The following is a 27,552-nucleotide window of genomic DNA, read 5'->3' on the forward strand; positions in this document are numbered from 1 at the left end:
AGACATACAGAGACAGACCGACAGGGACAGGATCAGTTACCATGGGAACAGCAGCAGCAGCAACAATGACCATTTTTACAGTCAACACAACAAATAAAGGTGGAGTCAGATACAGTACTGTATATACACTGCATACTACAAGCAGTCATCAGCTTTTCCAGCAACACCGGGATTATTGCACGGACAACATGTTTCTTAGCGACGCATCAAATCAGTGTTCAGTTTTCGGCACCCAGCATTGGTTAGGTTATTGCATGGGTGACCGTGAAACAGCTGTCTGGGCCCTCCCCTCCCACTACTCTCCCTCTCTGATCGAGCTCTGGACTGAAGTCACACACAACTTCCCTACGGCTGTCCCTGCCCCTCTACCTCTCTCTGGCTGATCGAGCTCTGGTCACACACACACACACACACACAAAAACACACAACAACATCAACTGTTGACTAACAGTGATTTGTGCTGCTGATATTGGGCTCGGGCATGTCAACTATAAGTTACATGAAATAGGGTGCAAATGTAAATTCCGTCAACTAAAACTGACGAAAAATGTTTGTCGACTACCTCTTTTCACTTACAAAAACGGAATGAAAACTAAGCCCTGATGACTAAAACTAAGATTAAATATATTAACAATTTCATCAACAAGTACAAACTAGACTAAAATGTTAGGGAGGGATTAGTGTGCGGGTGTCACGCTCCAAACTAGCTGATCAATAAGCTCACAGATCGGCTATTTTAGGCACAGCCACACAGCTAAGTATAAAACAGGCATTACGACTAAATCAATAACAGGTGAGATGAATAATGAATAGTCTGTCCATAATAATTATCCTAATGTATAAATTATGGCTATTAAAGGGTTCAGGACAGATAGGCCTTTTCGGGGAGGGGTCACAATAAATTCAGTTGACTAAAATCATATGATATTTAGTCGACTAAAACATTTTACATGACTAAAAAAAATCTAAATAAATCTAAATTTGCTGTCAAAATCACAACACAGATGGAGTGCCATAATTAAACTGCTACAGGGTGTCTTTACTGAAAACAAGTGGAGCTTCTGGCATAAGGGAGGTGCTACTGTGGAATGGCCTTGGGATCACCAAAAAGATCAGTAGTGTTAATGCAATCCTGCAATCTGCCTATTACATCATGAGATACCTTGTGGGCAAAGCTGACATTTTAGTCTTTGAGGAAAGTCTGCTGGAGCAGTGGTTTTCAACCCTTTTTACATCAAGGCCCATTATTTATTCTGCATTTGAGCCACGGACCACCATTTCATGAGATTTAGCCTCTCAGACCCAAAACTTAGAATATTTTGTTGTCGTTGGATAAGGTTTTGTCCACAATAAGAGACAATAGGCAAACATTGATCAATTAACAATTCTTCTACATTCTCAAATTGTGTAGACTTCTTGTAAATTAAGTAATGCAGTTTTTTTGACAACAATTTAACTCTTGAGCATAAAATGATTCACCATTTTACACTCTCAAGAGTTAAAGGTCTATAAGGGCTCATTTGGTTGCCAACTCTCCATCATTTAGCTGGGGACCACCTGGAACCCCCTCAAGGACCACTGGTGGTCCCCAGACCACTGGTTGAAAACCACTGTGCTAGAGGAAAGCTCAAACTAATATTTGGTCATAAAGTTATTTTATATCTGATTAAACAACAACTAAACCTCCCCTTTGAAGTTTGATCCCAGTAAATAAACCCATAAAAACATGGAGCTAAATTGCGTAATTGTGTCATTAAAACATGAATATTTATGATCTTTAGGAAATAAAGGGTTAATGCAATGTTTTGCTGCTGGCATTAGAATTAAGATAATTCTGTTAATCTGTAACTAGAAACAGAGAGAGAGCTAATCAAACTACCATGAGTAGAAGTGTAGGGAGGCAGGGCAGAAGAGACTAAAGAAAAAGTGAATGAAACAAACTTGGATATAAGAGGTAGATACTTCATATCTATATGAAGCACAGCAACTTTCCCGGAAGAGAATAAGTTGCATAGAAATAAAAACCAATGAATACTGTCATACTGCTCAGAGAGAATACATACATAAATATATATTTGTATTGTTTTGTATATCTAAAACACAACACAAAGCATATACATGGACATGCAAGATTGCATGCCAAAACATGCCTAAAGTAATATGAGCACACACCCACACCCAAACACAGAAGGTCATTTAGCAGACTATACAAATGCTACACTATTAACAACACTGATATTTTACCTGTCAGCTGCCACTGCAGTGTCTCTATCACAGGTTTGAGTCCAGACCTTCTCTACATGACTCAACTCCCTAGGACAAACACCCTTTTATTCGGGTCCTTCTTTTCCTCCTCTCTCTCTTTCAGAGTACAACAGCTGATTTTTCTCTTCTTCACTTCCGCAGACTATCTAAAACGCCACCGCTCCTCCCTACCTCCTGGCATACTTAATGATAGGAACAAGCCCCTCCTTCCTCATTTCTCTGACCCTCCTCTGCCTGGAAGACATAGATGTTTGTTGGATTAGTAGCCTGGAGAGGAGCGATTGGGTGGAGTTTGTTTTTACATCGTAACTGCCTTTAGCAGGCCAAAAAGGTAATATGCCCCGCCCACTTGGGACAAACGGGGTTTGAAAACACATAACTGCATGACCGTGTGACTCTGCAATGGTGAAAATAGTGTGTGTGTGTGTGTCAGGTGATAACAGATATGGAGAATACCAGCCTGTTGTAAACAGACACTGTTAAAACTGAAACCACGTGTGACTGTGCACACACAGACCACACACACACACACACACACACACACACACACACACACACACACACACACGAAGATAAGTTCTATGCTGTGTTATCACAATGTTTGTGAAGTTAGGTACCAGTCTTAGGATAGTCTATATCAGGGGTTCCCAAACTTTTCAATGTCAAGGGGGCAATTACTACCAATATTATTCTATTGCGAAACACAGCCTTATTCTGTGAAAAGACAGTGTTTTGAAATGTAACTTCCTGAAGTGCGTATGGTTCTTTATTTTTCCCTGTGTTTACTTTTGCACCATAGGTAGCAATCATTAGGCGGTTGTAGCTTTGTAATATGTGGCAGCTACTTCCAAAATTAAAGCATACTAATAGCAATATATACGTAGTAATCGTTTAACCGGTTACCAATTTCTTAATTGTTACCGGTTAAAAAGCTAACCATTAATTAACATCCCTCCCTAATTTGTAATTATGGATGAAAACCTGGAATGAAGACAGCATATGGTGCAGAAACACAAGTCCACACCCACACACACACACACACACACACACACACACACACACACACACACACACACACACACACACACACACACACACACACACACACACACACACACACACACACACACACACACACACACACACACACACACACACACACACACACACACACACACACACACACACACACACACACACACACACACACACACACACACACACACACACACACCATCTAGAGCAGCTGACCATAAGCACATACAGATGGGAAACCACCAGTACAGTAACGACTCCATACTGGGTCAACTGATGGTCCGATATTGACCATATGACTGTACACAAACCGCAATGCCTATGTGTTTCCCTCTTACACACCTATTATCACTCATACACAAGCACACACATAACAGGCACTTCCCCCCCAGTCAAACAACAGCCTGGGTGACCTCAATATAATATATAGACACAATTGGCCAAAGATTGTTGGATTTATTTTACACATACTCAAACCATTCACCTAACTATATACAATTTTGCATGCCGTAAAACTTTGTTGTATTAAATGTCTGTTCAGTTGTTTTATTGTAATTTTCACATTCAACATTCATGTATTTTAACCCATTCTGGGCGGGAACCCCTTTTGGTGTTTAAAGCATTATGTTACACTTTAGCTATTGAAAAATAGCGAAAATGTGGCATAAATCTTTGAATATATATTATTTCAGAGCGAAAGTTTTTAACTCAAATCTTTGCTTCTGGGGGCGTCCCTGGAACAACATGTTTTCAGATGGGGGTCCGCGGCCAAATACAGATTATTCTGGGGGTCCTTGACATGAAATATTGAGCACCACTGATATACTGTACATAGGCATTTCAGAAAACTGTCATGATTTAGAAGACATTTTTAGGCCTAAATGGGTTAAATATTCAACTGTAATATCCTTTGTCAGTCCTGGGTTAAACACACACTCTCACCTATTCACTGTCCTCCAGTCAAATTACAGACTGGGTGATTTCCGACATCAAGTACACGAACACTAATCACATCACTATACAAAAATGCATGCCATGTCGGTATGTGCCTGGGTTTACGAGCGTGGGTGCTTGCAATCATGCAGAGCTATACTGTAGTAGTCTGGTGACTGAATTCCTCCCACGGGATCAATAAAGGTGAGTGTGTCTCTTGTCTGACTAAAGAGCGCATGCACGCACACGCGCACACACACACACACACACCCCCCCCCCCCCCCCCCTCTGTTAAGAGTGAGCCACAGAGAATGTTGTATTCTCAATAATACTAAACAATTAGAATCTATATCACTACTACACTCAAAAGCATTAAAAAAATGATGAATCAAATCTTGCTGTCTCAGTGTCTCCCCAATCAGCGATATTATTAGAGATTGGGTTCTTTTAGGTAATGAAAACTGTCTTGCACACTTGGATGAAATCTTAGTGACAGGTGCATTGGTACATATCGTACAATTATTAAAAAGAATGAAATAAAAAGAATAAACGCAGACCATCGTCACTTGCTCAATAAAGAAAGATATTTAATCTTGCAATGCAACGTTTCAGTCAAGGACCTTCTTCAGAATGGATCATTGTGAAGCACTAAAGATGATGGTACCGACAGCATAAGATGATATCTAACTGACCAATTAATTAATTAATTTTATCAGACACAGCTAACTCATAACATAAGACCACAATGATCCTTTTTCTGTTATCCTTTTAGCATTATTGTATAACTGTACCTCTGTACCTGAAATCTGTAACAAAATGTTAAAGTAATCAATCAACATGGCTACTAGAACAAGGAAAGCTTAACATGTGACACAAATGGAACAGTGTCCTTTGGGATATATTGATTGGGATATATGAAATGTAAATGATATGTCAGAACATTAGATACAGATGTCTCCCCATTCAAGACAGGAGTCTTGACTTGTTAGTCACAAACGTACTTACCAAGATGGTGCCCGAGGGAATTGCCTTCTTAAAATGCTACTTTTTGTTTTTATTAGGCATTTTGTATATGACATAACTTCAGAATATCATTGACAGATAATGAGTAATTAAGTGAAAAAAATAATAGTGACAGGTTTAAAATGCTACTTTTGAGTTCCCACCAATACAACAGTTTCACGACATGTAGCACTAGCCATATGAGTACAGTACTTACTCAGCTCGTCTGCGTGCCTCTATTCCATCTGGTAGAAAGAGTTTGATAGTCGACACGATACAGCCATGAGTCACTGGATGGAATAGAACATTATTATGATTATTATCGTCAGCAATCTAAAGCTACAGGTGAATTATAATTCTTATTACTATTTGTATCTCAGTTTATCGCCTCTTGTAACATGTTTGTGTGTTTTGTATATCAGTCATGTCAGAGATAGCATGTTTTAATATGTTATGTGTCTGACCTTTGCGTGTGTTCTCCGTGACATCAACTCCAAACTGGATGATGTCGCCAGAGAGAACCTCGCACGGCGGGCTCTCCTCCGAACCGCGACTCAAACGCTGGCTGTTTATAAACGTTCCATTACTGCTCTTTGTGTCCTGCAGGTAGAACTATAGAACAGACACACAACACAGACGGAACACATCAGAATGAGCACAGAACATAGCAGAACCCAGTCTTTATAGAATATATAACCTAGACGATTTCAAATCAAGACTCACAACAAGATGAAACGATTTCAGTAGTCCAATTGCAGAGGTGGTGTAAACTAGATCACCACAAATCATAATTGGCAGAAGTGGTCACTAAGTCTCCATGCTGAATCAAACCATATTGAATGGAAACTACATTGTACTCGTTGCTTTGACACGTTACATTTTGTCTTGTTGTGAATCTTAGATCTGAACACTGCACGTTTTAGAATGTTTACAATAAACACATGTTGATTATTTTGTAAGGAGTCTCATCTCAATATAATAAAACAATGAATACAACACAATCTCTCCCCTCATCTCTCATATCATCTGTCCTCTCAGTTCTCTCATAATCTCTCCCATTCATCCCATCTCTCCTCACCTCATTTCTGCCCTCATCACACCCCTGCCCAGTCCCCATCTCTCTCCCATCATGTCTCATATCATCTCCCCTGATCTTTCTCATATCATCTCTCCCCATCTCTCCTCCCCTCATCACCTTCATATCATAGTCTCTTTCCTCTTTTCTCTCATTCAGATTTGATTCAATCCAGTGATAACTGATAACTCACAAAGAAAATCCGATAGGGCGATAAACACACACAAGCAAGCATATACTAAGTCACCCAGATCACCACACAGAGTTAAAACACACACACACACACACACACACACACACACACACACACAGTTGACAGTTCCCTCCTGTCCCCATGGTAACTCAGAAGCAGGGACCTAACTATAGGCCTTTCACATAGCAACGCGAGGTCACGCACGCACATGAATGTGTGCACAACTGTATACGAACATGCATACAAGCGATCCAAAATAATAATAAATAACACAGCAAACATTTCAAAAACAGGCCTGAAAATCCACCTTTCAGTAGGAGAGGAAATAATCACCACCACCTTAGACAGGTCAGGTACGACTATAATCTTTCTTCCACACACGTACATAGTGTTTTATATTTTGTGATATTGAATTGTGTTATTTTTCCAAGTCATTTTTATGAATTGATTACACAGGACCCGAATGGAAACAAGACCGCAAGGACTTTTTTTGTGCTATCCTTTTAGACCAAGTGTTTGACTATACTCTGTTGCCGTTTACACTTTGTCTATTAATAAAGTATTCAAAAAATCAATCACTATGGCTTTCAGACACACTATAGCTATGTATGTATTATGTATGCGTCCATGGTCTGTAAGTGCGTGTGTACTGTCACTATTTAAGACTCAGGATCAGGGAGGGACTGAATTAACATTTCAAATCTCCTGTGATGCCCTGGGGTAACAGTCATGTGGCAGTCAATCAACTTAAACATAGACTAGGGGTTGACAATGAACAACATTTTCTAATGGATGTCTGGCCCCAGTGAGTGACTTTCCAAATGTACATACAATACATTTCTAACTACAGTATGTTGTTGAGGTGATTTAGGCTCCGGGCCAACTATAGTGGCCTACCGCAAACCGGTTTCCTGTTCCAGTTATTTCCCCACATCTTTCCAGTTCTAATTTGCTAATAAGCCATTCAAAACGAAGCTATGGGAAAATGAATTGGAACAGTCAGTAAATGGATATAATATGTCACCGTCTGAATTGTACCATGGACAAATCAGGCTTAATAGTATGTACTACTGTATGTGTCATACCCATAGCATGGCTGATGGAATTTTATAGTATTCAAAGCCGGAATGATAGTGTGTGTTTAAGTCACAGCAATGTAATACAGTCAGAGAACATCCGCTGCCTGGAGACGTCCCTAGGGGTGACCAACAGCTGTACAGCGATCATCCGTGCAGATATTATGCGCAGTCTTGCCGATCACCACAACATCTGCTAAGCTTTCTTAATTCTTACAATATTCTATTCTAAAGATCAGTGAATCGGCCTGGACGGCTGGCGTAGACGTCCGGGAAACTAGGCTGCTAATCCAACCTGACAGCGTGTCACAGGTTCGAATCCCTACCTAACCTTTGAAAACCCCATCCATCTCTCCATTTCTTGTCAGTATACTGTGCTATAAATAAAAGCATTAAAGAAAAAGCTCAAAAACAACTTACATTTTTTTTAAATCTACACAAACAACCTAGACACATGATCGCCGTGAATGCTCAGTTACCTCCGCTGCTGGTAAAAAAACCATCAAGATTAAGAAATATGTACCGTAGATAGTACCATCGCAGGCCACAACATTCATTGGGTATCTTGATATTTAACAATATTGTTACATCATTAATACAAGCACAGACACTGAGGCTCTGCATGTGTACAGGAAAATCTGTCTCCATTTTTGGTGTGTGCTGCACGATGCTGCACGTGCATGGGTGTGCGCATGCGCGTGTGTAAATGACAGACATTCTTTCTTCATTTCCTCAGCCAGTATAAACCTTACAAACTGTCTAATCACCTTGCAACAGTGTCTTTCTTACTCTTCCCCTCACTCTCTCTCCCCCCCCCAATTCAATTCAGCATACTTTATACAGTAGGTGAGACAAAGGCGACATTTGTAATGAAAAATCGTCGAAAAACAAATGTGATCATTAAAAAAAAAACATACGATGAAAACATATAGAATAGAATTTAGATAGATCTAAAATAGGTTAAGTGTCAAGACATTATTTGTTTATGTTTAGTGATGAAACAGAGGTCACGGCAAACCGGTAGTATCGAGAATCACCCTCACACAACATTTTCAATGAAGGTACAGTGAAGCTTTACTCCTCAGGCACATTGTGGCAAAAGCTTCACTGGGTTTGGGTAAAGCTATTACCGCAGTGAGGGCAAAGCTTCCAAAACATTATTGTCAATGAACATTTCCTCAACAGGTGCCTCCAGCAACAAATGAAAAAGGCTTAGCTGTGGATGATAGAGGAAAAAAAATGAGCATGGAAACAATGAGCTTAAATATTAAATACCATTTTGGAGAGACATTTTAATTAAAAAAAAAATGTGTTCATTCATGTCCCCATCACTCATAAAAGCAGCTGAAACAATGAGCTTAAATATTAAATACCATTTTGGAGAGACATTTTAATAAAAGAAAAATTGGTCATTCATGTCCCCATCACTCAAGTAGCTGCATTTGTCTACAATTAAGTATTATTTGTTCCATTGAACCTTTTTTCTCCCACTCTACCCGTCTCTCTTCTCACAGAATACTACAAAAGGATGGAGCACGAAAAAAGAAAAATCACCCTGCTTTACACCTGTCCTGAACAACTGATGTGACAAAAACTGATTAGGAAGCTTTTGTTTATTACTATTTGAAGGTTTAATATGTCATGAGTGTGGCAACAGACTATTTGGTTTGGAACAGACCCATCTTGTCTCTTTCTGTCATAGTGACATTGTCCTGCATCAGATCATGTGTCCCTATCCAAATCAGGTTCTCCAATAGCCTTCAGTTATTTTGTTTTTAACAGTCATAATAGTAGTTAATAGTTAACAGACATAATAGTTCATAGTGACATATTGACTTGCAGCTTTCTATGCAATTTTATCAAATATACTTTTTGTGAGAATTATTCGTCAATTGTGGAAATAAGGAATATCTATTTGTTTGTGTGGCAAAATGACTTAATTTGGAGAAGAATGAAAAGAAAAGCGACACACGTGAATTTGCAAAGGGTTCCAATTAGGATAATGCTGATGATTTTCAGGTTCAAACCGGACCGAACCATTAACAGATTTTGACCACTTTTCTGTTGGGTCAGCTCAGAGTAATTCCCTTCTCTGATAGTTGTTTTAACATTTTTTTTGTGATTTTGTTTGATGTGTAAAACTATAGCATCCGATTCCACATCCTGCGGTACAACAGTACAGCGTTGTACTACCAACTACACACACACAACCTCAAGTCACCTACAGAACCATGATCGACGGCGCAGTCCTACATTATGTTGATTCCCAACAAAGCCTGGGGCAACAATGTTAATCACATTCGTCATATTGCTTAGAAGTTATTACTAATGCAAAAGAAGTTGGATTCATCATCATCTAAGTAAATATGATGTCGTTAGCAAGGGTTGTTTTTGTAGGCCATTTATAACTCGCCAGCATGTCTCATAATGACATTTACTGGTTCAATCAGTCCACATAAAATCAAACCGGTTAAAGCCTTTTCTTTCAGTTTTGTTTTTAACCATAGGGTATTCAATTTATGCTGAAAATAAGAACATCTTGTTGAGCAAAAGGTGTTCTTATTTTATGTTGTGTGGGTGTTGTCATTGTTTGTCAGTGTTTTAATTAAAACTATAAAACACTGGAGCTGAAGCTGTGTGCGGACTTCTCTTTCAACACTGTATTCAACCGTTTGTCCAGCACCAGCGAGGGACTGGATGTGGGCAACCCACTTGTTTTTAAACTGAGCAAAAGGTGTTATCATAAACCTTTGTTTGCTACAGAGCTTATTTGCTTAATCTGATTACATTTTTGCATTCGGTTTTGGATATATTAAGCCCAATATAGCCAAAAACCAATGCAATGCAAAAAAATCTATCAGAAAAGTGCAGTGCAGTGGTAACCCATAGGCAGTCGGCAGAGGTAACTTCCAGATGGCCAAGCCAACAAGACGTCGTCATCTAGCCCATTCCTAGGAGTGATTCTGATGCTTGATAAATATGGACCCTTGAACTAAGACACACCTTAATCAAACACTGCGTCACCAACACATTCCACGTACCACAGCACACACACTAAATTATACCCCCATCAAAAGCAAACTAAATCCCATACACAGCCTAAATCGCTTGCACTTTGAATCACACAACTCAAATCACATAGGCTGCACTGTAGAATTATCAATCAACACAGTCCCTAGACATAACTAGAACACATTATGCTCAACACTAGTGTTCTGCCTCCACCTGCAGCCTGACTCACTATAGGTAGAGCACGTGTGTGTATGCGCACACAATTTTCAATTAATTGTGCATCTTCACTGTGTGTTTCTAGGTAAATAAGAGTAATATATACATACAATAGTATACACACATACATATACACAGTCACACACACACACACCCATACAAATATTAACAGACATGTTACTGTAGTTACTTTGTTCACAAATTAATGCAATTGAAAAAACATTCAGGTGTGTCAATCAGTCAAATAAATATATCTGATTGTGATTATATCTCCAACAACCAGATAAGGTTTATGTAATGATTTGGGCTACAGGACGGTGTGCGCACGCTTATCCGACAAACCATAGGACCGACATGCGGAAAACGATCAGATTAAGGTTGGCAAAAATGGTAAATGGTGCATTTATATAGTGCCTTTATCCAGGGCGCTTTACATAGATTGTGCATTACATTCACAGACACAAACACACACACACACATTCATACACCGATGGCGGTGGAAACCATGCAAGGCACCAACCATCATATCAGGAGCAATTAGGGGTGCAGTGTCTTGCTCACGGATACTTCAACACTAACTCAAGGGAGCCCGGGTTCGAACATCCAGCTCTACCCCTGAGCCACCACCGCCCCTGCAAACATGCATTAAGGTTGGTGACCGGATTAAGGTTGGCGAACCTGCGTTAAGGTTGGCGAACATGCGCTACTCCGTGCTTGCGGTTATGGTTAGGTTTTGAGGTAGGTTGTCGTTGTCGGACCAATAGTATGTCGAAACTAAAGCCTGTACCCCTACAGGACAGTGAAGACATTCATTAACAACCACACTGTGTACTATGTAGACACATTCACAAAAGTCACATACACACAGACAAGAACAGAGACATAGATCAGAGTCAGACTGCAGTCACCATGCATAGTACACACACATGCATGCACAGGAAAGCATACAGGCTTAGACTTGCAGCTACTGTAGCATGTACCTCAGTGATAACACTGTAACACACACATATGCACATACTGTGTCTTGCCTAACATTGGTTTTGAACTTTTGAGACATTCCGTTACAACTACTTCCTTCACAATGTTTAAACCTGCAAAATGCTAACTGGTTGACTGATTAACTGAATGGCAGACAGGTTGCCTTGCTACTGTAACACACACACACACACACACACACACACACACACACACACAAGATTAACCACCACCTGTGATTCAGCCACTTAAATGATTCTACGGTATCTTCTAGTGTTGGTCACAAGGTGCTGTCCAGTACAACCAGTCTTCTACTGTAGCTCAATGGGAGCACTCCAGTACAAACACAGTCTTCTATTGTTGGTTCATGATGAGCGTGATCAAGTATAAACAGTCTTCTACTGTTGGTCAATGGGAACTGTCCAAACGAGTACAAAACAGTCTTCTACTGGTGGTTTCTGGAAGGCTGCTATACAGCCAGTACCACCACAGTCTCCTATTGTTGTTGCTTACTGAGAGCTGTCCAGTACAACCATATAGTCTTCCGCCAGTAGAAGCCAGGAAAGTATGTGTTTTGAGTGAGAGTGAGTGGGTGGGTGTGTTCGTTCACCTGTACTAGACAGGAAATGATGATACTTCAATACATGACCAAGAAACTTCACACACACACAAATCCAACCAGACCCCCCCCACACCCACACCCACACACAGAACCAAGCAAGCACACACCAATTACCCAATGCAGATACAAAAACAATCACATTAAGCCAAAAAATACTGTACTTGCATAACACACATACAGAAGGTATTTCAGAGAGAAAGAGAGTGAGTGTGTATCACGTGTGCATGCGTGAGAAGAAGGCAATCCCTCTGGTCCCTCCTGTTTGACCTGTTCCACACACACTCAAAACACACCAAGATGCATTCACTGGCAACAGGTCACTGAGATTGATTGCTGCTGTAAATCTGATGACTGACACAAAGATACTTTTTTTTTTTAAGTAATAGTCTTTGTACATGTGTCTTTGGGAATGGACAGGGGTATGATGATGATATAAATTAATGTCTGTAGGAGCTGCTTCAGATGTTAGAGCGGAGGGGTTAAAGGGAGGATGTACCCACCCCCCCCCAACACACACACACACGTCTGCCAGTGAGTGCCAGTGTGTCTATTTGTCGACCCTTCTGTTTATGCCCAACTTCGCCTGTTCGTTCGTGTCCTGTCTGTGCATCCTGACACTTTCCTACATAGTGAAACTTGTTAAATAAGTTTGAGTCTCACTTTCAGATCAGTCACACTGCATCACATCCAACCCCTGCAACACTGACAAAAACAAAACATCACAAAAACTCCCAGTTTGTATATATTCTACATTCCTCACCTTGCCAGTCTTGTGGTCAAACCAGACGAGGGCATGGTTACGTGACAAAACCTTGCAGTCGAAGGTGGCGTTGTTTTGTGCCGGGCGGCACCGGGCCACAGAGCGGCCGATCTTGACCGGTTCATCCAGGTAGACATGTCTTTCCTGGAATGGGTGGGAGTTAGGCCGACACGCGAACACGGCCAGGGCAGAAGGCATGGATGATGGCTTCAGAGTCGCGCTACTCCAACCAGAGACGAAGGGCAGGCTTTCCGGATCCAGATTGGCGGGCTTCGGTTTCCAATAGTCCAACCAAAAATCTACAAAACTCCACAGTAACCGACCTGTATGTGTCGGCTAGATCTGGAATATTTTATTCCCAGGAATTTATTTAGGCACTAACTACTGTACATCTTAATTTTCCAACTGTGCAGAGCCTGCATTTGCAGTGCTTGTCAACTTGGACTCAACAATACTTCTAAACACAATCTAACATGTATAACGAACACATAAAGACATTCTGCTGACTGGCTGTCTATCTGAGCTACATAACGACATGTTATATGACAGCCGGCTATGTACAGATCAAGATGCCATGTGTCAAGACAGCCATGACTGAGGAGAAGGGCGCTGACAGCCTCCCACGTCCATCAAAACCAGTCCAATGTTGGGAACTCCAGTCAACTCAAGTCATTCGGTTCAGTCAGTGCAATACAGCCCTTTTAGCCCATGAGGATAGCAACTAGGACGAATTGATCTGCCTCAATCACATTGATAAGATTATGTAGAATAATATGTTTTGTGATCATCAACCCAGGTCACCAAAGAAGGCAGCAGGAGCAGTCTGCCAAACTATAACTGGTTTGTATTGGCTTTCAGTGAGCTAATAGTAGCCACACACCCTCAATATTTATAACCCACTAGCCGATGGCTAATCTGTCCCCTGTTAATCTACTTGCCATCTCACAACATAATACATTGTCAATGACCTTGTTGGCTTTGATAAAAGGCAAACCTCAGCCTGCTAACCACCACTCCCTTTACAAAACACACCTACAACCTAACAACCTGGATAACGTTAGCTAGCAAGCTAGGGTCGTTAAACCACTAAATCAACCACGAAGCCGCTGCCTGAGCCATTGAGGACTTTGGGTGTCAGCTATTCACGGTTAAATAACTACCAGGTGGCTTGCCATTAAACAAGACTTGGCCTGGCTGAATATGTGGGGATTAACGGACCCTCTTCTGCCAAGCTAACTGGCTACTGTGACGTTGGCTAGGCTAATGCTAGGCTAATGAGTGCTGACAAAACTTGTCAACCTGCAGACCCTCACAGATTACTTATTGGCCATTCTCGTCCAGTTGGCGCAAAAACAATGCAGGTTGAATGTGATCCATCTCTCCTGAAACCCTACGCGGAAAGTGAGAAAGGGAGAGAACAGTAGTTAGTGTGTGTGTAGCTGTGTGAGCTAAAAGGACCCGGCTAACTGACAGAAACAGTCGCGGAAAATCAGTAGAGTTTCTCGGCTTGCGGCTTCAACACGCAGCCGCCTGCCTGGTACAAATTATGTCACGATTAAAAGCCTCATATTGACGTCGTGTTGTTGGTGGTGATCTTTAAGTCTTGGTTGTAAAAAATACGCGTTTTACCCGGGTTAGTTTTGGAGTTATACTCAAGTTGTCGCCTTTCCACTGTGTGGTGGTGCTGTTGCTGGAAGGAATTTGGAAGAAGTTATCCTCCTCCGCAAGTCTGGTCCGCCATACTGGAACACACACAGACAGACAGCTGTTACACGCACACTGTTGACCTATCGAATTCCGCGACTCGCGACTACATTCGAATTCCATTTACAAATAAAGTTAAAAATGTCAAAGTAAACTTAAGCACAATACAAATAAAACAATGAATGTGCAATAGCATAATGAAGGGAACGTGTTAACACTTAACAGGGATTTGAGCATACAGAGAAGAGAATAAAGAAACAAAAAGCAGCATTGTGAACTAAATAAGTTGTGAAATAACTCAAATAAGACATGGAAATTGAAATGAATAAAGGCTTAGTTAGGATAAGTGACAGTCCTATACAAAAAAAATCAATCAATTAGCAGTTGTCAGCTGGCAAGGAAAAATGTAGGATTGCAGAGATTGTGGAAGTAGTGGCAGGCGGCAGCCAACATCAATTCCGGACTCCTGGGTCGCTGCCCTCTGTGCCCCTTCCTCTCCTCCTAGCTTTGCCTTGGGTTGGCTCCCCACAGTGTCAGTGAGCTTGCTTGGTGCCTGACAAAGTGCCCATGCTGCTATGCACTGTCCGGCTGTAGCTGACTGTGACCCGTGGCAGAGCCATAGAGTAAAGGCTCATTCATAGTCTGGATTTTCGGTGGTGAGGTGACCACCGCTCCGGTGGTGAGGTGTACCACCGGAGCTGAAATAACGTTGAGCGGTGGTGAGTAAAGGCTCATACATAGTCTGGATTTTCGGTGGTTAGGTGACCACCGAACTACAACATGACGTCACGAGCCGCGGTGAAGAGCAAACCACCGCCACCGCTCCAGCCCTTCTCTCTGTTTTTACTCACCACCGCTCAACGTTATTTCAGCTCCGGTAGTCAGCTCACCACCAGAGCGGTGGTCACCTCACCACCGAAAATCCAGACTATGAATAGGCCTTTAAGGCTCATACATAGTCTGGATTTTCGGTGGTGGGGTGACCACCGAACTACAACATGACGTCACGAGCCGCGGTGAAGAGCAAACCACCGCCACCGCTCCAGCCCTTCACTCTGTTTTTACTCACCACCACTCAACGTTATTTCAGCTCCGGTGGTCAGCTCACCACCGGAGCGGTGGTCACCTCACCACCGAAAATCCAGACTATGAATAGGCCTTAAAAACAGAGTGAAGGGCTGGGGCGGTGGTGGTGGTTTGCTCTTCACCACGGCTCGTGACGTCATGTTGTAGTTCGGTGGTCACCTCACCACCGAAAATCCAGACTATGAATGAGCCTTAAGACAGAGTTACGACAACTCCGTTCACCTCATGGGGCCAGGCTCTTCTACATAGACTTCTATTGGTTTGTCCTTCAAATAGGGACAACCGGAAGTTGATGGAATGCATTGGAGTCTATGGGCTCGTGCGAGTACATGAACCACGTGACCGGGCTGTTTTCTGCCCCCTCAATGTCGTAACTCTGTCTGCATGTACTCTATGGCTCTGACCCACGGGAGCCCCCCAATGCCCCCCATCGAGGTCCACGTTTCTGATGTGGTCCGCCCATGTGACATCAAGTAGCCTACCATTCATACCATTCTTACACCATCTAGGATGGTCTTTGTCCTGCTGTGCAGGACAAAACATCACAAAAACTCCCAGTTTGTATATATTCTACATTCCTCACCTTGCCAGTCTTGTGGTCAAACCAGACGAGGGCATGGTTACGTGACAAAACCTTGCAGTCGAAGGTGGCGTTGTTTTGTGCGGAATGTAGAATATATACAAACTGGGAGTTTTTGTGATGTTTTGTCTTGATGCTTTTAGAATCAGAATCAGAATGAGAATCAGAATCAGAATCAGAAGCCTTTATTGCCATGACATGTAAACATGTTGGTTTGGTGGGACAGCGGCACAGCAGAGTACAGTTACAACATTAGGACAGGTGCGAAACAGGACAAGACAGTGCAAAAACAACAGCACAGGTCAGACCCTCTACTCTAAGTGGGGGTGGAGGGAGGATATAAGGGGTCAGGGGGGGGCACCAGCAGCATTGAGGAGCCGGATAGCCATTGGGAAAAAGCTGTTAGAGTGTCGGGCCTTCACAGTCTTTAAAGAGCGTAACCGCCTGCCTGAGGGGAGTGGGGCAAAAGGATTGTGGCCTGGATGTGCAGGGTCAGCCATGATCTTCCTGGCCCTCCTGAAAGCCCTGCTTCTAACCAGGGCCTCAAGGGGGGGGGGGGGCAAAGGGCAGCCAATCTCCCTCTCTTAATAGTCATTGTGTTCTTGTCTTCTGACCCTCACTGTATAGTCGACTCTACAGATACAGGCTTTACACATTGTTGTAAACAAGGTGTCTTATTGTGTTATTGGGCCCGATTCACGATGAAAGTGTTCACTGTTGGTTCCACTCCCTGACGCCTTCCAGTATCCTCCTCAGAGCCACTATCTTCCCGACTGCTGTGCACTTGGGGCACACAACCCCAACAGCATAGTAGTCTAGCCTATTTGGAAATGGGTGGGTAAGGGTAAAGTCATGGCCCTGCATACTGTATTGTCAACATGGCCGTTTTGTGAAAATCAGCGCAGTGGGGCTGCATGCTAAGTTACGTTTATAAGGTGGGTTGCTAGGAGTTCTAGTTCTTATGGCTTTGATGTAGAAGTGGGCATAGAAACTAAACTACATCCATACTACGTCCATTCACCAAACGTGACATCAGAGAACCCATTGAAACTGGGGTCCCTATTGTGCATTTGGTTAGGCTATTAGCTCACAACTGGTTTGTGCACGTACACGTACTTCAATTGAATATTGGTTGAAGCACTTCCCAGACCAGGCTGCGAAAGAGGAAATTCATTGCCAACGTCCCTCTAGTCTACAATGTTTGTATGTTGTACAGGTGCTATTTTTTAGTACAGTATAATGTGTGTTTGGTTTTATATCTGCATTGGTTAATTGGTGTGTGTTTGGTTAATACAATTTTATTAAATTAAATTAATTTAAAACGTTAAACATAAACAACCCCTATATTATGTAGGCAGGACCATGCCACACCACTATGACTCAGACATAACCATAAACAAAGTTGATATGGCATTATATGTCACTACAACTTCATAAACATTAAAACAAACTATTTTTAATAAAGTGACCATCTATTCTACAGTAAATGGAATATGGTCTTACCGTCTTGTCAGGATATATGACAACCCATACCATATACACCATACACCATCATATACCAGGTCAAGAAGGGACACTAGAAATGTATAGTTATATCACATTTTATTCAAATCCTATTCATATCATATGGACATACAAAATATTTAGTTGGGGTCCCTGCTTCACCCAATGAAGGGATCCTTGGCCTGAAAAACATTGAAGACCCCTGCTGTAGATGAATGCTGTTATGAATGCTAATAGGCTGTTATCAACGTACATCCTCCATTCATTGTCAATGGGAATTTAATCTTTGAGTAGGACAGAAATAGCCAATTTGCTCGTCTACATATGACATAAATGCTCCATGTATTGTCAATGGGAATCAATGGGTTTGTGTAAGATGAAAATCTAGACTATAGCTGAATATATGCCCTCAAAAACCTGACCTAACTAGGAAACTGTTCATTTTGCCACAAGTCACTCCGTCACAGTGACCTGCCTGTAACCTCAAATAGCAGGCAAGTGTTCTTATCTCTCAGATAAGCTGCCATTATCTCACATATAGTGCAACATTAAAACAGTGACCTCGTGAAGTCACAGAATTCAATAGGTTTCCAATTTCGGCATAACACTGGACTGGAGCACTGCCTCTGCGTTCAGCTGCCTCTTCACCCACACCACATGCCATAATAATAGCAACCAACGATAATTATTATTAATAATAAATAATAGTATAATCCAGAATATGATCTCTATTCAGTTAATTGCCTACACACAAAGATCTTTTTTCAGGTGTTGTCAACACATGCACTGGCCTTTTTTATTGTATAAAGTTTGCCTTGTACAAATAAATCAATGCCTAATGAGACTGGTAGGGTAACACAGGGCAAATGAATACACGTTACGGCTTAATGATTAACTCATACATTAATTAACCATTACTTGCTTGCTGTTAATTAATGATGCAGTCACTAAGACTTAATACAAGTTAATATATAATTAGTTAAGAGCCACGCATGGTGAGCTTGTTGTAGGCTACAATCTACTTTTTATGGTGGCCCAGCCAACCCTATGCCCAGGTGAGGTGAGTAGGGGTAGCAAGGAAAGTCGGTCTCTGTCCACGTGGTATATAGTGCATTGCTCTGTGTTAGGCTGATGGGGGTCTCCCAAGTTGGACTGCATGGCTCACGGGACCCACAGTGAGCCAGTGTGGCAGTGTGGCACGAGGCTCACTGGTCTTAGGGGGACCCCCAGGTGGTCATGGTTTCCATCATTAGTTAATCATTACTTAGGCCTCAATTAATGATTGTCATTAATTAATTAATAATTAATTAACATAGAGTTCTTATAAGCCTTAATTTACGCTTTGCCCATTAATTGCGACCATAGGTCGCATTTACTATGAAAACCTGCATTTCCGTGTGTCACGTTACACCTCCATATGTGGTCACGCCTTGTGACATCATGCCTCATGACATCACACCTCCATATATGGTCATGCCTCGTGACATCACGCCTCCATCTCTTAGATCTCCATATGGAGCTGACCTGTTCTGACATTCCATATGTTGATCTGACCCTGTACACTCAAGACACGCTCCATTTATGGCCAGTAAAGAATTCATTCCATGTTTATCTGACCCCCCATGCCAAAGCGCCAGCGCTCGCCCAGCAGTCTGCTGTCACCCAGGCGGATATGTTGATCTGACCCCCCATTCCAAAGCGCCAGCGCTCGCCCAGCAGTCTGCTGTCACCCAGGCGGATACGTGCACGCGACCTCGCCCGCCCTTCTCACTCTCAGGCATCTTACTGCTATGTAGCCTTGTTTAAACACTTAGTTTTCTGATAACTACTGCTTAACTTTCTGATCCACTGCTTAACTTCACTCAAGCTTTTGTCCCAATGTTATTTGTGAATTGTGATGCTATCTATATGCAATTCAAATATATTGCCACATTTTCATTCAAACTAATGGTGGAAATTCCATACTTTTCAACACACACACACACACACACACACACACACACACACACACACACACAGACACACGCGCACACACACACGCACACGCACACGCACACACACGCACACGCACACACACACACGCACTACGTCATTACGCCATCATCACGCCTCGTACCATCACTGCGTAAGGACGTTCTCGCTGGCTGCTGTGCTAGCGCAGCTAACCTAAACCTGCTAACCCCAAACAGCGACTCCACATAATCTACCTACATTGTTCAAAACACTGGCGTCGAACTACCAATACAACGCCGCGCATTCGGACAGGACAGCTGAAAGTTCTAGTCAAAGGCTGTTTTAGTGGGGTCGCCATGGCTCTGCAGGGCCCAGAGGAACTTGTTGAACAAGTAGAGGAGCCAGAGGACCTAACAGACGAGCAGGACGACGCGGGGAGCAGCAGCATCTCCCCGGCCGAGGAGATAACGTTACCGGGCGGGCCCGGAGGAGGAGACGACGAGCCCGAGGAGCCCGTCTTCTTGCCCTGGGACCGCTTCTCTGCATGGGTACACTGTATCTGTGTGGTCGGCTTCGACCTGGAGCTGGGCCAGGCTGTGGAGGTAACTGTTCCAACCACATAAACTCTGATGCAGCGCTTTTAAATGACTGCTTACATATTGTGGGACTGCACATAAACACATAAAGCCAGTGTGAACTTACATTTGGGAGAGGGAGAAATAGTATTACCAATGTTACAATACTGAATATCTAGTCTAGTAGTCGTAGACTAGTTTAGAGATATTGGAGTAGAACAGTTTTTCTACTCACAGCTGCTGCTTCTGTGCTGGTGTATGTTTTTCATCCACAGCTGCTGCTTGCTACAAAGTACAAACCTGTGGCTGTGACCACCACTGTCTGCTACATTCACTAAGTGAATAGGCTAAAATAGTTATCATTGAAAATATGTGTTTTTGTTCACGTTTAATCAAGATGATTAGTTATCGCAATGTCATACAGGTCGAAGCAAAACCGAGGGAATTCTAAACTGATGTGTCTCACCAATAGTCGACCAGGAGTTGTATGGGTGTCATTACACTTTTCTTTGTCTTGTGTTTTGGATGGTCTGGGGTCATTTCAAGTCCAAGTTCCCTATCGATCTGTCATTCCAGAAACTAGCTCAGCTGTAGTTATCTTGTAGGCTTGCAGAGTTCCAGTGATAAACATAGTCTACTGTTGTGTTTTATAGGTTATCTATCCACATCATTCGAAACTGTCAGAGAAAGAGGTGAGTTGACCGACTGGAAGTCATACTGGAACAATGCTACTTTGGTGGCTTATCTGTGTGCAATGCATGTTTGCGACTATGCATTCAATGCTACAAAATAATATATCCAATCCACTTTATTTATAAAGCACTAAAAAAGCACTTAAAACTGGTTTTGAACCAAAGTCCTGCACTGAGTTATGACGCTGTAATACAATTTGGATAATAGTGCTCAGACAGCTAGGTTATGTTGCATTGTATCCAGATGTGTTTGTTAAGAATATTGTAACAACTTGTTACTTTCTTTCCAGAAAACGAGTATCTGCTATCTGTCCTTTCCTGACTCTAATTCAGGTGAGTGTCTTATTTAACCTTCACTTCTATATGTGTTACTACTACACCATTGAAGCTCTTTTATTTCTTCAATATTGCTTTACAAAAGTCACAAGTTGTAGGGAAGTGTCGATAGACGACCAGGCTTGCTTTCGACCGCGGTCGGATAGCAGCGGGCTTGTTGTTGAAAAATACATCAAGCCATAGGCTATTTTTACCACCATAGTAGCCGTCTGTTGGTGTCGGCTCTCATGTGCATTCAGCAACTTTTTTTCACACCTTCCAACCTACTGATCTCCCGACTTCATTGGACTGCCAGTCTGTACTACTAGTAATCTGTAGTAGTCGTGATGGTGATGGTGGTAGCCCTTTAGGAGAGTCATCTGTAGTAGTCGTGATGGTGGTAGCCCTTTAGGAGAGTCATCTGTAGTAGTCGTGATGGGGGTAGCCCTTTAGGAGAGTCATCTGTAGTAGTCGTGATGGTGGTAGCCCTTTAGGAGAGTCATCTGTAGTAGTCGTGATGGGGGTAGCCCTTTAGGAGAGTCATCTGTAGTAGTCGTGATGGTGGTAGCCCTTTAGGAGAGTCATCTGTAGTAGTCGTGATGGGGGTAGCCCTTTAGGAGAGTCATCTGTAGTAGTCGTGATGGTGGTAGCCCTTTAGGAGAGTCCTCTGTAGTGGTCGTGATGGTGGTAGCCCTTTAGGAGAGTCATCTGTAGTAGTCGTGATGGGGGTAGCCCTTTAAGAGAGTCATCTGTAGTAGTTGTGATGGTGGTAGCCCTTTAGGAGAGTCATCTGTAGTAGTCGTGATGGTGGTAGCCCTTTAGGAGAGTCATCTGTAGTAGTCGTGATGGGGGTAGCCCTTTAGGAGAGTCATCTGTAGTAGTCGTGATGGTGGTAGCCCTTTAGGAGAGTCATCTGTAGTAGTCGTGATGGGGGTAGCCCTTTAGGAGAGTCATCTGTAGTAGTCATGATGGTGGTAGCCCTTTAGGAGAGTCATCTGTAGTAGTCGTGATGGGGGTAGCCCTTTAGGAGAGTCATCTGTAGTAGTCGTGATGGTGGTAGCCCTTTAGGAGAGTCCTCTGTAGTGGTCGTGATGGTGGTAGCCCTTTAGGAGAGTCATCTGTAGTAGTCGTGATGGGGGTAGCCCTTTAAGAGAGTCATCTGTAGTAGTTGTGATGGTGGTAGCCCTTTAGGAGAGTCATCTGTAGTAGCCGTGATGGGGGTAGCCCTTTAGGAGAGTCATCTGTAGTAGTCGTGATGGGGGTAGCCCTTTAGGAGAGTCATCTGTAGTAGTTGTGATGGTGGTAGCCCTTTAGGAGAGTCATCTGTAGTAGTCGTGATGGGGGTAGCCCTTTAAGAGAGTCATCTGTAGTAGTCGTGATGGGGGTAGCCCTTTAGGAGAGTCATCTGTAGTAGTCGTGATGGTGGTAGCCCTTTAGGAGAGTCCTCTGTAGTAGTCGTGATGGTGGTAGCCCTTTAGGAGAGTCATCTGTAGTAGTCGTGATGGGGGTAGCCCTTTAGGAGAGTCATCTGTAGTAGTCGTGATGGTGGTAGCCCTTTAGGAGAGTCATCTGTAGTAGCCGTGATGGTGGTAGCCCTTTAGGAGAGTCATCTGTAGTAGTCGTGATGGGGGTAGCCCTTTAGGAGAGTCATCTGTAGTAGTCGTGATGGTGGTAGCCCTTTAGGAGAGTCATCTGTAGTAGTCGTGATGGTGGTAGCCCTTTAGGAGAGTCATCTGTAGTAGCCGTGATGGTGGTAGCCCTTTTAGGAGAGTCCTCTGTAGTAGTCGTGATGGTGGTAGCCCTTTAGGAGAGTCATCTGTAGTAGTCGTGATGGTGGTAGCCCTTTAGGAGAGTCATCTGTAGTAGTCATGATGGTGGTAGCTCTTTAGGAGAGTCATCTGTAGTAGTCGTGATGGTGGTAGCCCTTTAGGAGAGTCATCTGTAGTAGTCGTGATGGTGGTAGCCCTTTAGGAGAGTCATCTGTAGTAGTCGTGATGGTGGTAGCCCTTTAGGAGAGTCATCTGTAGTAGCCGTGATGGTGGTAGCCCTTTAGGAGAGTCCTCTGTAGTAGTCGTGATGGTGGTAGCTCTTTAGGAGAGTCAGGAGAGAAACTATAGGAAAGTTGATAGGGCGATAGTGTAGTAGAAGATGGAGACAGACGCAATGCTGAGAGGGAGACCATGTAGGCCAGGGGTGTCCAAACTTTTTTCAAAGGGGGCCATATTAGAAAATATTAAAACACCCAACCAACTACATCTCCTTACATAATGTACCTTCGGACTATAACAAAGTCACATATGCATCGCTTTTAAACAATTCTATTTAACTATCATCATCAATATTTAATATCAATGGTCTTTTGTCAGGTGTGTTCTGTGAACAAAAAGTGTAACTCAAACTTTTTTCAGCCATAAGTCATATTACCAAATGTAACCAGACGAGCAAGGTAAAAAAAATAATAATAATACAAGGAACACTGACAAAATATACTCTGGGAAATTCCCAGGTTAAAAAACTTGAATGTAAAAATGTCCCATACTGTTGGGTGGGCGATGCAGTAGTAACACTGAGAGGCATACAGTGTAGGAGACTCTGACAGTACGAATGCTGACATCACAGGAAAGACACTGTAGGAAACTTAAGCTGAAAGGGAGACAGTGTAGGTCAGGAGATAGTTGAGGGGGAGCCAGTGTAGGAGAGACGGATATTAGGAAAGCTGAGAGGAGAGACATCACGATATTGATTAGCATAATGTGCAATGCTGATTATTGGGATCTGATCCCAGACTACCACACTTGATTTGGTTAAAATGTTAGGTGGTGTGTATGTTGACAGTGTAACTAGGTTGTAGATGTTTTCACTTTGTTTTAAAATGTTTATCATGAAAAGATAAACACACACACTCACTCACTTACACACACACACACACACACGAGCTGTCAATGAATATAAACAAGACATTATCACATAGTGATATTTGTCAGCTGAAAGATGCGCTGTCTTCGTTGTGCTCCGTTTATTTTCCATATGTTGCTTGCTGTCGCTGGCATCAATGTGACTCTTCATGCCGTTCACATTGATGTGTGTGGTTTATTTTCCACATGGCTGGTTGCTGGCGTCAATTTCCACATGGCTAGTATTATGTTGTGACTGTTCATGCCGTGCAGATGTTGAGTTTGTGACTCTCGATGGGATGTTATGGGTTGTTGCCAGTGTTGGCAACTGTCATGACATAAATGAGCTAACCAACCTCCAATCAATGAAGCAACTGTGGGGAAAAAAACAATCCAAGTTTTGCTGGAAATAAGCGGACTTGGCAACCCTGGAGTCGACTAGGTCGTGACTTCTACATTTCATGAGCTGTTGTAGGTCAGGTTTCACCTGACAAAAATGTCAACATAAGCTACAGTATTTGAATGCTAAGTAAAAATTAAGGTTCAAAGTAACTAATTAAATCTGCATTGTGAGTACCTCTTCTCATGATGCTCTGGTCTGGATGCCTTACTAGGGCTGTAAATGAATATTCCATATTTGAATATTAAAAAGAAAAGAATATTCAACTGTAAAAATTAAGATTTTAACAAATAAAATCTCCCTTGTGAGTTGTCCTGAGACCATGTGTGCCACTGCCTGTACTTGCACAACAGCTGGTCTCGTGAGATCACAGAGCCATCCGGTGAGAGTCCATGCAAGCTACAGCTTCTTCAAGTTACACTCCTTCATGTAGTTGAACATGCAAATGAAAACACACTCATGAGTACAGCTAGATAGCATACAACCTCTCATAAATATGCTCACAGACGCATACTGCTACTGTATCACTTTCACCACAACAGAGGGGGGGGGGGGGGGGGGTGTGTGTGTGTGTGTGTGTGTGTGTGTGTGTGTGTGTGTGTGTGTGTGTGTGTGTGTGTGTGTGTGTGTGTGTGTGTGTGTGTGTGTGTGTGTGTGTGTGTGTGTGTGTGTGTGTGTGTGTGTGTGTGTGTGTGTGTGTGTGTGTGTGTGTGTGTGTGTGTGTGTGTGTGTGTGTGTGTGTGTTTATTCTAGTTTATTTTGCTAGCTGTAGTTATAATAATAATTTCTTCTTCTGTTTTCTACATGAATATAACCAGATTATAACCATATGAAATGGGAGTTAAATGCTGCAATTTGTAAAAATGGCAAAATATGACTCCTAACGTCGTTGAAGTGGGACTCATAAAATGTCCCTGGGACTCATCTAAAAGACCATCCCTGCATCCCGGGACTCATTACAGTGAAAAGCTATTTACATCACTGTGTGTGTGTGTGTATATGAGAGACAGAGCATTTGTGTGAGTGTGTGTTGTGGAAATGTCCAGGTCACATTGAGGTGAGGGCTGATTGATGAGTGATGACTCAGCCGCTGTTTCCTTAGCTTCCTCTTCCTGTTTGGACATAGCATTATGTTGAAGGGAACCCTTGATCCAGCCCTCTTGACCTTGTTTACTTACACACACACACACACACACACACACACACACACACAGTTGTTAGTATTACGTAAGTGTTCATGTGGTAAATAAACTCACATTACTCTGTTTGTTGTTCACTGTTTTTATGTATCCTATCCATGTTTCCGTGGTGATGGTGTGTTCCAGGTTGCCTGGGAGACACACAGTTCTGCTTCCGTTTCCGCCAGGGTTCCAACAGGAAGTCGTCTCTGGGCTGCTTCCTAGAAACAACCGATAGAGACGCACCCGTCTGTCTGAAGGTCAGCACACGGACGCACACAACACACAATGCACACAATGTTACCGTCACCCATTCACACACCCAGGGGAGGCGGGCACATAGGTTGGTGAACCAATATGGAGCCGGCGTCCGTTTCCAGTGCTAGTTTGATCCACCCCTCTGGCCTCTATGCCAAGAAAAGCTTGGGTACTTTCAGGCACTACTCCGACAGTAGCATCATTCAAGGCAACCAACCTGCACATTGGGAGAAGGGGAAACTTCACCCTTTTTGCAAAAAAAATATGTTAATGACGTTTAGAAGATTTAGAACACTTTCCTGGGGGCCTTTATGTGTGGTTTTAGATTTTAGCAGTGAGCCCAGTGTCTCTGATGTCATGGACACTGGGCTCACTTACTTCCTGGACTACATGTTGTCCTAGTAAGACAGCCCTCCCCCTATCCACAAGGAGGAGCAGTGCACCAAAGCATTATGGGAATTGTATTCCAGGAAGGAAGTAAGCCCAGTATCCATGACATCAGAGACACTGGGCTCACTGCTAAAATCTAAAATATCTAAAACCACATATTACACACATAAAGACCCCCAGGAAAGTGTTCTAAATCTTCTAAACGTCATTAACATATATGTTTTTGCAAAAAGGGTGAAGTGTCTTGCTCAAGGACACTTCGGCACTAACTCAGGATGGGCCTGGGATTGAACGGGGAACCTTCTGTTTGCCAAGTGGCCACTTGGGCATATACAGACTAGAAACCTGCATGGTCAAAGACTCCAAGACTGTTTTACTATTTTGAGCACTCCAAAACGTTTTCCCTTTATGTATGGCCATTCCGGCACTCCATGTGCTGAAAGAACACTCACTGGCTCACTTTCAGGAGTTTTTACGCTGCAACTTCTCCCTGATGTGCTGCATGGTCAACTGTGTAATGTAAATGCACGCATATGTGCGTACAGTATACTATATATTATATTTATTGGTAACTGGGACAGGTGAATACATAGTGATTGATGAGAGTTGCATTACTAACTGGGACAGGTGAAGACACAGTGACACAGTAACTCTGTAACATCAGAGTTACATTACAAGTGGTTGCTGTATGGGTTGTGAGAAATGAATGATTTCTGACAAGCTAGCAATTCACCCAAATAATTTTGTATTACCAGTGAACACAACATGCTTGGTATATGTACACAGTGAATAGAGAACGTAAATGAGCCGGAGTCCTACCCAAGCCTTATTTAAGATAAAGATCAATGAATCGATTGTGT

The 27,552-nt window shown here is 42.7% G+C and overlaps 2 protein-coding genes across 6 annotated transcripts in view; one reads left to right on the plus strand and one right to left on the minus strand.

Annotated features, from left to right (window-relative positions):
• Nucleotides 1-14,945, minus strand: part of slmapa (sarcolemma associated protein a) — a 36,807-nt gene extending 21,862 nt beyond the window's left edge. For all 5 annotated transcript variants that reach the window (XM_079509408.1, XM_079509406.1, XM_079509407.1 and 2 more), the window contains exons 1-4: nt 14,794-14,945; nt 13,165-14,554; nt 5,700-5,847; nt 5,453-5,525 (exon numbers count right to left, since the gene is read on the minus strand). In XM_079509408.1, the coding sequence (XP_079365534.1) occupies nt 5,453-5,525; nt 5,700-5,847; nt 13,165-13,362 (419 nt within the window). In that variant the 5' untranslated portion in view covers nt 13,363-14,554; nt 14,794-14,945. The remainder of the gene's footprint in view (nt 1-5,452; nt 5,526-5,699; nt 5,848-13,164; nt 14,555-14,793) is intronic.
• A 5,186-nt stretch (nt 14,946-20,131) lies between these two features.
• Nucleotides 20,132-27,552, plus strand: part of dennd6a (DENN/MADD domain containing 6A) — a 17,757-nt gene continuing 10,336 nt past the window's right edge. Inside the window, exons 1-4 of the mRNA XM_079509200.1 lie at nt 20,132-20,592; nt 21,219-21,257; nt 21,548-21,590; nt 26,192-26,304. Of these exons, the coding sequence (XP_079365326.1) occupies nt 20,347-20,592; nt 21,219-21,257; nt 21,548-21,590; nt 26,192-26,304 (441 nt within the window). The 5' untranslated portion in view covers nt 20,132-20,346. The remainder of the gene's footprint in view (nt 20,593-21,218; nt 21,258-21,547; nt 21,591-26,191; nt 26,305-27,552) is intronic.

This window comes from Electrona antarctica (genome assembly GCF_951216825.1).
Source record: "Electrona antarctica genome assembly, chromosome: 9".
Taxonomy (NCBI): domain Eukaryota; kingdom Metazoa; phylum Chordata; class Actinopteri; order Myctophiformes; family Myctophidae; genus Electrona; species Electrona antarctica.